General features: G+C 36.5%; 1 protein-coding gene across 6 annotated transcripts in view; it reads left to right on the top strand.

The window, feature by feature from the left end:
* Positions 1 to 15,919, top strand: part of grsm (probable aminopeptidase NPEPL1 granny smith protein) — a 223,847-nt gene that overhangs the window by 169,990 nt on the left and 37,938 nt on the right. For all 6 annotated transcript variants that reach the window (XM_090398544.1, XM_090398548.1, XM_090398547.1 and 3 more), the window contains exon 9: positions 10,715 to 10,769. In XM_090398544.1, the coding sequence (XP_090254670.1) occupies positions 10,715 to 10,769 (55 nt within the window). The remainder of the gene's footprint in view (positions 1 to 10,714; positions 10,770 to 15,919) is intronic.

The following is a 15,919-nucleotide window of genomic DNA, read 5'->3' as shown; positions in this document are numbered from 1 at the left end:
CAGTTGACAGATGGGTGGCCAAGTTTAAAACTGGGCATCCTGAGACAACAGATGCCCCCAGGTCAGGAAGACCTTCCACAGTCAGTAAGCATCGATGTAGTGCATGCTATGATCCTTGATAATAGGCAGATACCTGCCAAAAACATTGTAAAGACTCTGGGGATATCCAGGAAATGAGTTGGTGTCATTATCTGCCAACATCTGGACATGCAGAAGCTCTCAGCAGTGTGGACCCCAAATATTTGAATGCCAACTGAAAGAGAATGTGTGTGTGTGTGTGTGTGTGTGTGTGTGTGTGTGTGTGTGTGTGTGTGTGCTCTCATCTCAAAGGATTTTGTGTCGTTTTGAGAAATCAGGTGCAAATGTTTTGTCTCGTATTGTGACTGTTGATGAAACATGACTTCATCACAATGATCCAGAGTCACAGTCAGTGGAATGGAGACACAAAGGTTCTCCATGGCCAATGAAGTTCCGAACCCAAAAGTCAGCAGGAAAAGTTCTTGCAATTGTCTTTTGGGATATGGATGGTGTAATCCTAACCAAGTACCTCAAAAAAGGTGAAACTGTTACTGCAGCAGTTTATTGAACAGCTCTAAAGGAATTGGAGGTACTGAAGGAAAAATGCTGCAGGGAACTGAGCAGAAGTGTGTTGCTTTTGCAGGACAATGCACCTGCTTACACTGTTCATGAAACTCAATAGACAATACAAAACTTGGGCTTTCAGTGTCTGTCTCACCCACCATAGTGCTAGACGTGACCCCATCTGACTATTTCTTGTTCCCAAATTTAAAGAAACACCTAAACAAAATTTACTATAGATGAAGTCATATCTGCAGCTGAGGACTGGTTTGTGCAACAAGGAAAAGACTTTTTCCCTCAGAGGATTGCAAATGATGCATTAACATTGTAACAAGTGTATAGCACTTAATGGGAATATGTAGAATAATGTGTAAGTTACATGGTTTCCACTTCAATTCCTTCATGGTGATTATCACAACTTTTCAGCACACACCCTTGTAATATATAAATGTATGCAGTTATAGTATGAAAAGACCCAAAGGAAGACCAAAGTCTAAGTGGACTGATACAGTAAGTAATGCTTGAGAAGACTGAAATATAAGCTCTGACAATATTGGAGTTCTGACAGATTAATTTGAAGAAAAATTGATAGAAAACAAGTAATGATGTAGCCTTTTCACTTAAGAGTACATATCAGGAATTTCATGATTTATTTGTTTCTGAATTGCAGACTCAAATATAATGATAGTACAACTTGAAGATCAGTTATACATAAAATCTTGAATTCAAGCATAATTCGTAAATGTCATGGGATTATGACATTAATGTTGAATTAATGGAAACGATGCTTAACTTATAGTGTGATAATCAAGTGAGAGTAAAAAATTGTCCAGTTGATCAAACGACAATTTTGAAGCCAAGCTGATTTTTGAGAGGCTATAAGTAGAAGCTGGAGAAGCAGCCAAAGACGAAAATTTCGTGGCCAGTAATGGTTGGTTCAACTGATTTAAAAATCGCTGTAATTGGCACAGCATCATGGAGAGGCGGCAAGCGCTGACAAAGAGGCTATGTCTTCTTTTCCAGAGACACGTAAGGCTATCATCGAGGAAGGTAGCTATAGCAGTCAAACCATATTTAATGTAGATGAGACCGGCTTGTTCTGGAAAAAGATGCCTAAGAGAACTTTCATCGACATGAAGAAAAAACATTTTCTGGCTTTAAGGCTTCCAAAGACCGGTTGACAGTAATGCTTGGTGGAAATGCATCTGGTGATTGCAAGTTAAAACCTCTCTTAATTTGTCGCTCCGAAAATCTAAAGCTGGCTTGTCAGTGATTTGGAAGTCAAATTCTAAAGCTTGGGTGATAGCTTCTATTTTTGAAGACTGGTTTGGTCACCACTTCATACACAAAGTTGAACGTTATTGCCAGTTTAAAAAAATTCTGTTTAAAGTTATGCTCGTTATTGATAATGCACCTGGTCACCCTCCTGCAACTTTAATTGATTTTGATCCATGTGTAAAAGTTGTTTTCTTGCCTCCAAATACAATCAGCTTGCTTCAACCGATGAACCAAGGATTGTTATCAAAACATTCAAAGCGTACTACATACGGTGTTCATTTGCAAGTCTGGATGAAGCTATGAGGCAAAATGACCTTACATCATCTAAAATAATGTTTTAGATTCTGTAAGGATTATTGGAGATTCTTGGGGCAAAATTTCCCCAAAAACTTTAAATGGTGTCTGGAAAAAACTTTGTCCATCCTTTTTTAAATGCAAAACAGAAATGTTGACAGAAACTGATCCAGTTGCTGAGCCAATGGAAGAAGTTGTCAACTTTTCAAGGCAATTAGATTTAGAAGTCGACAGTGAAGATGTCAGTGAGCTGTTAGACTCCCATAACCAGAGCTTACAATCGACGAGCTCATAGAGATGCGTGAGCAAAGCACTACTGAAGGGACTGAAACCTCAGATCTAGTTCTACCAGAAAAGCATATTACAATTGCAAAATTTACAGAAGGTAAATAATAAAAATAAATAAATAAATAAAAAATAAAAAATGATGGTACAACATGACAAAATTTCATGCCGGCTGGGGCGTCGCCCGGTTAAACAAGGCCCCCGTTGTTTTCGCCACGGAACCAGGGCGAACAGCGAAAAGTCAGCTACTGGAACAAATCTGAAAACAAACCCCAACTCAACATCACCAGAGTTAAAGATCGGTACTATCAACGTAAGAAGCCTGAATGGCAAAGAAATGGAGCTAGCTGAGGAATTAGATAAGTACCAGATCGACATAATAGGGGTGACTGAAACAAAAAAGACCAAAACTGGTGAGATCTTTGTGAGCAATAAATACAAAATGTTATATTCAGGCAGTGACAATCAAGGAAAAGAAGGAGTAGCCATAGTATTCAACACAAAATACGAGGCTAATCTTCTTGAATGGCAGGCAGTGTCAAGTAGAGTGATTTGGGCAAACATGAGAATGGGGAACTGGACAATGAGACTTATTTGTGCCTATGGTCCCACAGAAGGTTCTACTAAGGTAGAAGTGGAGGAATTTTTTGAGGCTTTAGAAAAAGCAACTGACACAATGAAAAAGAAAAAGTTGGTCCTTGTTGGGGATCTAAATAGTAGAGTAGGAAATGATTGTGAGACATACAAAAATATTTTGGGAAAATTTGGAGAAAAGAGCAAAGCTAATAATAATGGCAAATATCTGTTGGATTTCTGCTCAGGACATGGACTGGTTATTACTAACACCATGTTCCAACATAAAAATTTGCACAAATTCACATGGAGAGAAGAGGCTAGGAATAAGAAAAGTCTCATTGACTATGTTATTGTTGATAGTGATGTTTTCTCCCTGGTGCAGGACACCAGAGTGTACAGAGGATTTGAAATTGGAAGTGATCACTATTTAGTCTTGAGCAGGATAAAATTGAATTTCATATTGAAAAGAATAACATGTAAGAAAGTTTTAAAGCGAATAAAAGTTGAGCAGCTCTCAGATGTGAACTGTAGACTAAAATACAGAAATATTATTGAAGAAAAAATGAAAGAGTTTGAGAACAGGAATCAAACCTTGGAGATTCAGTGTCAAACTCTGAAGGAAACATTGATTGATTCTGCCAGAGAGGCATGTGGTGAGGTTGTGTGCAAGGATAAAAAAATCAGAACTCCTTGGTGGACACAGGAAGTTAAAGAGGCAGTGAAGGAAAAGAAGAAAGCATATCAAAAGTTCCTGGCAAATAAGTCAGCTTTTACTCTTACAGAATACAGAGACAAATGTAAGAAAGCTAAACAGTGTGTAAAACTAGCTAAACAAAAGTCATGGGAGGACTTTGGCAAGAATATAGAAAATAAATATCAAGAAGGTGGCAAAATATTCTGGAGGTTGTTGAAGAAGCTTAGGAATGGAGGAAAGAGTGCTGTAAAAGGAATTAGAGATGATAAAGGTGAAATGAAAACAGGAGAAAAAGATATTCTTGAAGTATGGAGTAATTACTTTGAAAAACTGCTAAATGAAACAAGCAGTGATGACAGCACAGTGATAAAAAAACACTGACCAGGCATGCAGTCAAGAATACATATCCATACTTGAAGTAGAAAAAGCCATCAAAGGCTTGAAATGTGGAAAGGCAGCAGGAGTAGAAGATATTCGACCAGAAATGCTGAAGTATGGTGGTATAAGAGTCTTACAGTGGCTGCACTGCATAGTTCAGAAAGCCTGGACAGAGGGACGAATTCCCGATGATTGGAGTAGAGCTCTCATAGTACCCATATATAAAAAGGGAAATAAAACTGAATGTGAGAATTACAGAGGTATTTCCCTACTGAGTGTTCCTGGCAAGATCTATGCAAGTATACTTGAGAAACGGTTGAGAAGAATTATGGAAGAAAAGCTTGGTGAAGAACAAGCTGGATTCAGGCCAAATAGAGGCTGTCAGGATCAGATCTTCACTTTACGACAAATAGTTCGAGAAAGCATGGGAATATAACAAAGATCTGTATTTAAGTTTTGTCGATTTGGAAAAGGCATATGACAGTGTGCCAAGAGAGAAGCTATTCAATACGCTGCAGTTATATGGTGTCAATGGGGCATTATATCAAGCAATACTTAGTCTTTATTTGAGTTTTGAGTCAGCAGTTAGAATTGAAGGAAGTACAGGAAGATGGTTTAATGTTAAATCTGGTGTGAGACAAGGATGTACATTATACCCTCTGTTATTCATTATCTATATGGATCACATTATGAAGGAATGTGGTATTAAACCTGATATCAAAATTGGAGATGTTAATGTCAGCTCTTTGCTTTATGCGGATGATGTTATACTTCTAAATAAATCCGCTACAAGTCTGCAAGATTCTCTGACTAAATTGAATAGCTGTTGTAATAGATATGGTATGAAGGTCAGCAATAAAAAGACAAAGACAATGAAAATAGGCAGAATCATTGAAAATGTCAACTGTGTTGTGAATGGAGAACCTGTGGAACAAGTAAAACATTTCAGCTACTTAAGCACAATTTTTACTGAAGATGGTAAACTAAATATAGAAATAGACAACAGAATCAGCAAAGCTGGTATCGTGGGAAGTCAATTGAATAAATTCATATGGAATAAGAAAGAAATTAGTTGGAACACTAAATTAGCTGTATACAAGACTGTGTTCAAACCAATTTTAACTTATGGATCTGAGAGCTGGGTCAGAAGTAAAACACTTGACCAAAGACTAGAGACCGCAGATATGAGAGTCCTGAGAAAGATTAGAGGCGTGAACAGATGGCATCAATGGCAATATCATATTAAAAATGAGGATATTAGGAAAGAACTTGACATTGTCAGCATCCAGGAATGCGTTAGCAGAGCTAATCTCAGATGGTATGGTCACTTAAATAGAATGGGAGAGGAAAGATTAGCAAAACAAGTGTTCTCTGCCAGGTTGGCAGGAAAACGACCCAGAGGAAGACCAAGATATAGGTGGATTGATACGGTACAAAGTGCCTTAGACGACAGACATATAAGATCTGATAATGTTGGAGTCTTGACAAGTAACAGACTGATTTGGAGGAAAATTGTAGATAGGAAGTTAGTAATGATGTAAGTTTTTCATGTAGTACTGTCATATCCTGTACACCCCTTGAGGGTACATAGCAGGAATTTGATGATGATGATGACAGAAGGTCTCAGCTGAATTAAGAAAGGTTTACAGATTTTGGAGGACATAGATTCTAATGAGCAACAAATTGTAGCCACAAGGCAAGGAATAAAAAAAAAAAATCTTTGGCTTGCTATGAAGAAATTTTGTGTGACAAGAAAAAGGCATTATACCGTCAGACGAATCTGTTAGATTTTATGAAACCATCGACATCGATTATTTTTTAAAAAGTAATCGATGTCGATGGTATATTTCTTAAAAAAAATTAGGTGTTTTTGTAAACCTTTGGTCACAATTAACTAATATTTTGTACATTTGTATATATAAATTACATGCAAAATTATACCCTGAGTTACACGAATTCGACTTACGCGCTTTTTGTTGATCCCGCCTTCCACGTAACTTCGGAGTTTTACTGTATTTCATTGATTCTTGAACAGTCCTAATTCTCATGGTTTGAACAGGAATTTGTGAGTGTGTTGCATTTGAATGAGATACCCAACTGCTTTGAAAGTAATACTAATAAGATCACTATGCTCTGTGCAAGCCCAAAGTGCAAATGTTATTGCTTATTTAATATGAACATAAAAAAAAATTGAAACATAATATGTTGGTAATAATAATAACAACCAACTATAAAATATAAAGTTGTAAAATTCTGATACAGTGGAGAAAGTGTTAAAAATGATATCAGGATTGTGGAATACTGATTATGAAGACAGATTGAGAATTTGTAGATTGCAAACAGGAGAAAGAGCATTGATATGATTGAGACTTACAAACTTCTGAAAGAGTCATACAAGATTTCAGTTGATGGAAATTTTCATGTTATGCAGGGAGGAGAAAGGACAAGAGGGCATCCTTGAAAGCTGAGAATGAATGCCACTAAGAAGGGGAGTGAGGGCTAGATTTTTCTCTCATTGGGTAGTGTGTGATTGAAATATATTGCCATTGGATATTGTGTGTTGCAAGCAGTGTGAATTAATTCAAGAATAAGTATGATAGCTGATGTGTGTAGTATGTGGCCTCCCTCGATGAGTTCCTAACTTCCTGGAAGTCTCTCTTAATAATAATAATAAATGTTGCTGTTAACCAGAAAATACCAAATAAAAGCATTTAAAATTAGAAGTTCAGCTAAAATAATGTTGAGTGATATCCATGGAGGCATAATGTGATTCTATGCTTCCATGGTCATAAAAGGTGGCCCAGCATTTAGCATATGTTTCACTCTGCAGTAAAATATTTTTATTAAATTATTTTTTTAAAATTGTTTTCTGCCCACTACACATTCGGAACTTTAGTTCCGAATGTGTAGTGGGCAGAAATGATGATAGTGTGATGATATTGTTAAATTTGTAACAAAAAAAGCACTGCATTTCTTCTTTGGAGATAAATTTATGCGATTCATATAACGTATCATTTTGTTAAAATGATTTTATTTAATGTGATTTTGTAGATATATAGATGATTTAAAATAGTATATTGAAGGGTGAGCACAATGTCCCTTTATAGTGAAATTGCAAGTTATTAGCTATCTGCATGAAGAACTTCTGTATGATTGCATGATGGAAGAAAGTCTTATCAGCATTTGGCTGATGATGGTGGGTGGGGAGACAAGGAAAAAAAGAAGGAGAATGATGTTTATGAAAACAGAGATACATTTTATATGCAGGTTTAATAACCTTAGCTTCCTCACACAAAACATAAGACATAATTGGAGATTGGTTTAAGGATACATTGTGGTTAGTTGGTGAATTTAAGCGCTCGTGTAAAATTAGCGATTTTTTTGTCTGTTTTCTCCTTAGAAAATTAGTGTTTTATGGAATATGGAATATTAGTGTAGATTTTAGTGTTTTAATGTATTTAGCATTTATAACATTTTTATTAAGATATTAATCTGGCCTGGTTGGCCAAGTGGTAACTTATCCGCTCTCCAACCAAAAGGCTGCAGGTTCGAATCCCTCAGTGGGCATGGATGTTTGTGATTATTCTGTTGAAATACCAGCGGTGGTGGTGGTGGTGGTAGATGGCGTTGGTGTAGATCAAGCCTGCAATGCTATTTCCTTTGGCCCGTCTGCCTGATTGAAATTATTTAATCATATGGGAGAATATGAAATTAGATGATTTTTTCTTAGCATTGAATTAAATTTTTACTAAGACTGCATGTTTATGTTCATGCGATTAATGTCACAGTCATGTTTCTTTCAACTCGACAATAAATTGCATTTGGAGTTATTCCCACTATCGTATTTAATAACAAATTATTACAATCGCTTCGAGGATTTGTTAGCGCTAGTGTCGCTAAGGGTTAATTCAAAGTTACATCTCCGTGATAATGACTCGATGTCTATGAACGAGAACGAATCATATTACACAATGTTGACCGTGCCTTGGCTGGCTTTGGCAGTGTAGTGGTTGGTTGTAGCTGGAGCAATACATTACATAACCTGCATTATTGTGAGTTTTTCATCATTAGTTTTTTGTAATTAATATTGTCAATCTCGACACAATGAGCTTAAGTAAAAAGCGTAAAATAGATTCAGAACATCGAGCATTTAACCGTGAGTGGACAAACAAATATTATTTTAATTGTAACTCTCTAAAATATTTAAATATGCATATTAATTAGTATTTACTGTAGACCTACTAACAAATTTACTTAAGTTTAGCTGTAGTGGACTAGTCTAAGATTCAAGGTCCGAAGTGATCTTGCCCTTGGTCAGGTGGTCCAAGTTGGGTTTGGCCCTCAAAGACAATCAAGTTGTGTAGGCCTGGTGTAGATGATGAAGGTAGTTGCAGTTGGTGGATTGGTGGAGACAGAGTTGTAGAGTAGGTGCCCTCCCTAGAGGTTAAGTAACAATAATAATAATAATATTTCAACAATAATAAGTTTAAAATGGTGCCAAAAACGCACAAGAAACGTAATGCTAAAAAGAGCATTTCAGGCAAAAACAAGAAGGCTAGCCCGACTAGCAAGGTTATTGGAGATGTGGAGGAGGTTAATGAAAATGAATTAACCTCCAAAAATAGCAAAATTAAAGCAGATCATCAGAGAGACGATGCAGGAATTACAAAAAGTCAAGAGGCATTTAAATGAGCATGCGGAGAAAAAGAAAATTAAGCAGGAAAATAAGAAACAAGCATGGAAACATGCGAGTCAGGAAGTAACGGAAATCAGATAAGTAGCATTGTTTGTTAAAAGAAGGATGTTATTTGGTACGGTAACTCTATAATAAAACATGTTATTGATGAGCGAGTTATAACTTCAAGTTTTCCCAGAGCGAAAATTAAGAATATAAAGGAAGCAATTCAAAACAGAAAAGTAAACGAGATCGTAATTGTAGTAAATATACTAATGGACTATTGTGCGCAGGTCTGGTCTGGTCTCCTGGTTTCCATTGTGATTCTGATATATATTGGAGAGAGAGTGTGTTAAAAAAAATGATTATCAGGATTGTGGAATACTGATTATGAAGACATTGAGAATTTGTATACTGCAGACACTAGCAAACAGGAGAAAGAGAGGTGATATGATTGAGACTTACAAACTTCTGAAAGGGTCGTACAGGATTTTGATTAATGGAATTTTTCAATTTAATGAGGGTGGGGAAAGGACAACAGGCATCCTTGGAAGCTGAGAATAAATGTCGCTAAGAATGGGGGGAGGGCTAGATTTTTCTCTCATAGGGTGATGCATGATTGGAATATGGATTGCCATTGGATGTTGTGAGTGTGAATGAATTCAAGAATAATATGATAGCTGGTGCATGTAGTATGTGGCCTCCCTCAATGAGTCCCTGAATCCCTGGAGGTCTCTGCATAGGAGAAAGGAAAAGGTTTTCAAGAGTTGTTTCCAATGCAAAGTGCTTTAATCATTTAGCATTACATGAGATCATGTGAATGCTATTGAAATATCCTCTTTGAGACCATTTCAAAAAATAATGAACAGGGATTTGTTGAAGCCATTTAAGACATATTACTGAACTTACCCACCAAAAAAAATCTTTTTCTTGGATATGTACAATTTATCACAATGTTTAAGCCAGAAATGGTTATTTTTTGATGTAAGGAAAAAATCACATCACTTTGAGAAGCATCATACAGTGCATATCATGATGTAGATATCAGTTTCAGTGGATTAATTAACTGATCTGTACTGTTTTTGAGAAGATAATCGCATAGTTTATCTGAACCATATAGTGCAGTTAGGGAACAAGAGTTCATTGTGCTTACAGAAAACTTTCAAATGGCTATGAAAGTATATATTATTATTATTGTTGCTACTGTCACTTCAGATACCAATATGGGATTATTCCCTTTTGTAGTTTCTTGTTTATTGGTGGTCCTGTACAGCTTAAAAAAAAGTACCATGTTTGGTTGGTTATCTAACCCTTAATCCATTCACAATACTAAAGATGCATTTAATTCCAACTTTTTTGGAGGTAACATTAAGTGTATGTGGCAAAAGTATTGAAACATTAAAGCAGCCATCTTTTATTGTGTATGAGACTTCCACCCATGAATGGCTGTAAACCCTTAACACATTAGTATCATAGGTGAACTAAGGATTTTTTTCTTTTCCTGTTTTTAATTATATATATATATATATATATATTTGTATTTTATTTCTTTACATGATCCAGAGACCATGTTCTAGGAACCAAACGAGGAACTTTCTGAATCCTCCACTAGGAGCAGTGGTCACACACCACATAATGAAATGCATCTCCTACCTACAATCGCAAGTTTCCCTAACACCCCCCCCCCCCTTCCTCCTCTGGCCTGTTGGATGGAGAGCAGATATGTTAAGTGCTCAGCTAATCAGGCTGGTATTTAGGATAACTTTTATGGCATGTACTCTTATTTAGAAGAAAAGGCCTAAAAGAATGTGAACATAGATAAAAAAAGAATGTGCAGAGAACAACATAGATATTCTTATAATTTCACTACAGTGGGACTGTGCCCATTCTAATAACTGAAGTCAAATTCTCTAACTATTAATGTTATCTGAAAGATAATTTGAAATTCGTTTTAGGACTGTGGAAGTAAACAATACTGATGCTGAAGGAAGGCTTGTCCTCAGTGATGGGGTAAGAATTATCTTATAGTAATTTTATACTATTCTTAAGTTTCTAGCTATACAGACGAATAAAAATTCTCCATTGCTGTTTTTTTTTTTTTTAAATTATTATTATGTTCTCTCCCCTTCCCCAATTAAAAGAGCTAGGTTATTTTTAAACTTAGTAAGACTATATTTTCATTTCCTGTTTATCATCTTTTATTTAGCACATATAGATGTAATGATGTTTACAAATTGTTTGTTGAAATGTCTGTACAATCTTGGTAATGATGGGAGGAATTAACATGGAGGAGTACGCAATGTCCATTTATCATCTGCACAACTATTAATCATCTACAATAAACATGATTAATAGTTGTGGGTTCATTCATAAATTTCCTGTCTCACAGGTTAACTATCAGTGTAACCTCTAAAGGCAAGGCAATATGCAATATATGGCTTCTCCCTGTGAAGTCAACCCTGCCTTCCTGGGTGTGGCTTGTTTCCATAAAAGGGACTCTGGTGGGACCAGCTACACCTTAGGAATACTTTCACAGTTGGAGGAAATGCCTATACCTCTGGTATAGGTAGATGACCTTTATTGCCTAGTGAAATACCACTACTCGGCATGTTGGAGGCCTGAAAAGGCATATGCCATGTTTGGTTCCTAGAGCAGGGATTCCAGTTTTTGTTTTCACCCCCTCTCCTCCTCCAATGGGAGTGATACCCTTCCCAAACATCCTCCATTTCAAGTGTACATCAGTTAAAATTGTTGTGCTGTGGGCTGGCTGCCAGTTAGTGCATAGTATCAAACCTGTTATTAACAAGTGAGGAGGCTTCCCAGTGCATACTCCTGCTGCCATTTACTCTGCAAATCAGGCCTGGAAAGGGAATCCAAGTGGTGGTATGTCACTGTTAAGGCCACATTATGGCAAGGAGATTGGTCACTCTCTGTATGGATGCCATGTCCAAGAGTATCCCTTCTCACTGCTTGTCTCCACTCTGTTCTTCCATCCAATCGCTAATGAAATAATGCTGAATCTTACAAACAATGACAGTGACACTCCAGCAGAAAAAAAAAAGGAATCCCTTCCTTCCCATAAACTGATTCCAACCAAAAAGACATAATTCAACACAATCAATCACAACATAGAAATCATGCCAGGATCTCCTCAATAACTCACTTTCACACACTACTAACATCTGTGGCATTAACACCAACATTAATGACATACACTAGCACTTAGTCATCTAGACCAGCGCTTCCCAAACTGTGGGCTGCAGTCCCCCCTTGGGGGTCTTTAGTTTTGTTGAGGGGAACCGTGAAATAATGAAAACAAAATTAAAATGTTTTAAGACTAAATAGATATTTTGTTATCTTAAAAGAAACGTATTTAATTTTTATTATTTTTTTTTTGTTATTTTTTATATTTTAATGGAAAAATCGCACATTGGTGTTGGTTCACAAATTTAGCTTCCTGCGTATTTCGCTGCTTAATTAATATTACTAAATATATGCTTGCTTATTCATATAAGTTTCATTTCAAAGTATTGATAAGAATCACAAAAAAGCTTACAAATGCAAAATCTTGCTCTCATTTAAACGGCTAAGTTTTTCGTACTTTAATGTTTCATTGCTAGTGTACACAGGTGCAGACAATGCGCAGGAAAGAAATACGCTTGGGGTGCAGGGAGACTGCACTGATAGCATAGATCAGTGGTGGTGAACCTTTTTATGTGTGCGTGCCAAAAGTTTACAAATCGAGTTGTTGCCGTGCCAGGCAGTTTTTAATAGGGGAAAACTTCGTTGAAAATTAATCGCAGAATTTTATTGAGACAAGTTTAAAAATTAACATAGAATTTCATAAAAATGAACCCATAATTTGACATACACATTGTCGTATACAAATCAATATCAATCTATTATCAATTTATTAATTTATCATCATCATCAAATTCCTGCCATGTACCCTCAAGGGGTGTACAGGATATGATAGTACTATATGAAAAAAATTACATCATTACTAACTTCCTATCTACAATTTTCCTCCAAATCAGTCTGTTACTTGTCAAGGCATCAACATTATCAGATCTTATATTTCTATCATCTAAGGCACTTTTACCTTATGTACAAATATAACACTTTGTATCAATCCACCTATATCTTGGTCTTCCTCTGGGTCGTTTTCCTGCCAACCTGGCAGAGAACACTTGTTTTGCTAATCTTTCTTCTCCCATTCTGTTTAAGTGACCATACCATATGAGATTAGCTCTGCTAACGCATTCTTGGATGTTGACAATGTCAAGTTCTTTCCTAATATCCTCGTTTTTAATATGATACTGCCATTGATGCCATCTGTTCACGCCTATAATCTTTCTCAGGACTCTCATATCTGCGGTCTCTAGTCTTTGGTCAAGTGTTTTACTTCTGACCCAGCTCTCAGATCCATAAGTTAAAACTGGTTTGAACACTGTCTTGTATACAGCTAATTTAGTGTTCTGACTAATTTCTCTCTTATTCCATGAATTTATTCAATTGACTTCCTACCATACCAGCTTTGCTGATTCTATGTCTATATTTAATTTACCATCTTCAGTAAAAATCGTGCCTAAGTAGCTGAAATGTTTCACTTGTTCCACAGGTTCTCCATTCACAACACAGTTGACATTTTCAATGATTCTGCCTGTTTTCATTGTCTTTGTCTTTTTATTGCTGACCTTCATGCCATATCTATTACAACAGCTATTCAGTTTAGTCAGAGAATCTTGCAGACTTGTAGCGGATTTATTTAGAAGTATAACATCATCCACATAAAGCAAAGAGCTGACATTAACAACTCCAATTTTGATATCATGTTTAATACCACTTTCCTTCATAATGTGATCCATATAGATAATGAATAACAGGGGGGGGGGATAATGTACATCCTTGTCTCACACCAGATTTAACATTAAACCATCTTCCTGTACTTCCTTCAATTCTAACTGCTGACTTACAACTCAAATAAAGACTACGTATTGCTTGATATAATGCCCCATTGACACCATATAACTGTAGCGTATTGAATAGCTTCTCTCTTGGCACCGTGTCATATGACTTTTCCAACTCGACAAAACTTAAATATAAATCTTTGTTATATTCCCATGCTTTCTCGACTATTTGTCGTAAACGGAAGATCTGATCCTGACAGCCACTATTTGGCCTGAATCCAGCTTGTTCTTCCACAATTCTTCTCAACCGTTTCTCAAGTATACTTGAATAGATCTTGCCAGGAACACTCAGTAGAGAAATACCTCTATAATTCTCACATTCAGTTTTATTTCCCTTTTTATATATGGGTACTATGAGAGCTCTACTCCAATCATCGGGAATTCGTCCCTCTGTCCAAGCTTTCTGAACTATGCAGTGCAGGCACTGTAAGACTCTTATACCACCATACTTCAGCATTTCTGGTCGAATATCATCTACTCCTGCTGCCTTTCCACATATTTCATACTTCAGTGTTTTTTACCACTGCAGTGTCATCACTGCTTGTTTCATTTAGCAGTTTTTTCAAAGTAATTATTTCATACTTCAAGGTTATCTTTTTCTCCCGTTTTCATGTCACCTTTACCATCTCTAATTCCTTTTACAGCATTCTTTCCTCCATTCCTAAGCTTCTTCAACAACCTCCAGAATATTTTGCCACCTTCTTGATATTTATTTTCTATATTCTTGCCAAAGTCCTCCCATGACTTTTGTTTAGCTAGTTTTACACAGTGTTTAGCATTTTTGCATTTGTCTCTGTATTCTCTAAGAACACAAGCTGTCTTATTTGACAGGAACTTTTGATATGCTTTCTTCTTTTCTTTCGCTGCCTCTTTAACTTCCTGTGTTCACCAGTGAATTCTGATTTTTTTTATCCTTGCAGACAACCTCACCACATGCCTCTCAAGCAGAATCAATCAATGTTTCCTTCAGAGTTTGCCACTGAATCTCCAAGGTTTGATTCCTGTTCTCAAACTCTTTCATTTTTTCTTCAATAATCTTTGTGTATTTTAGTCTACAATTCACATCTGAGAGCTGCTCAACTTTTGTTCGCTTTAAAACTTTCTTACATGTTATTCTTTTCAATATGAAATTCAATTTTATCCTGCTCAAGACTAAATAGTGATCACTTTCAATCTCAAATGCTCTGTACACTCTGGTGTCCTACACCAGTGGAAAAATATCACTATCTACAATAATATAGTCAATGAGACTTTTCTTATTCGTTGCCTCTTCTCTCCATGTGAATTTGTGCACATTTTTATGTTGGAACATGGTGTTAGTAATAACCAGTCCATGTCCTGAGCAGAAATCCAACAGATATTTGCCACTATTATTAGCTTTGCTCTTTTCTCCAAATTTTCCCGAAATATTTTTGTATGTCTCACAATCATTTCCTACTCTACTATTTAGATCCCCAACAAGGACCAACTTTTCCTTTTTCATTGTGTCAGTAGCTTTTTCTAGAGCCTAAAAGGATTCCTCCCCTTCTACCTTAGTAGAGCCTTCTGTGGGACCATAGGCATATATAAGTCTCATTGTCCAATTCCCCATTCTCATATTTGCCCACATTATTCTACTTGAGACTGACTGCCATTCAAGAAGATTAGCCTTGTATTTTGTGTTGAATACTATGGCTGCTACTCCTTTTCCTTGATTGTCATTGCCTGAATATAACATTTTGTATTTATTGCTCAGAAAGATCTCACCAGTTTTTGTCTTTTTTGTTTCAGTCACTCGTATTATGTCGATCTGGTACTTATCTAATTCCTCAGCTAGCTCCATTTCTTTGCCATATAGGCTTTTTATGTTGATAGTACCGATCTTTAACTCTGGTGATGTTGAGTTGGGGTTGGTTTTCAGATTTGTTCCAGTAGCTGACTTTTCGCTGTTCACCCTGGTTCCCTGGCGAAAACAATGGGGGCCTTGTTTAACCGGGCGACGCACCAGCAGGCATGAAATTTTGTCATGTCATTCCATCATTTTTTATTTTGGTTTAACCAACATGAATACAATTTGGTCGGCTAAATCCCAAATTGCCAGCCCATCCTTGTTCGTTCAGTATCCAAGTAGATACCCAACAGGGTGCACCACGAATAGGTGAGGATTGGACATTAGGTCAGAAGCCCTGGTTAGTTCTCCGCATTCCTTTA

Source organism: Typopeltis vanoorti, chromosome 9 (assembly GCF_054136105.1).
Source record: "Typopeltis vanoorti isolate ZY-2024b chromosome 9, IOZ_Tvanoo_1.0, whole genome shotgun sequence".
In the NCBI taxonomy this organism is placed as follows: domain Eukaryota; kingdom Metazoa; phylum Arthropoda; class Arachnida; order Uropygi; family Thelyphonidae; genus Typopeltis; species Typopeltis vanoorti.
Note: the sequence above shows the minus strand (reverse complement) of the source record. Positions and strands in the feature narration are given on the sequence as shown.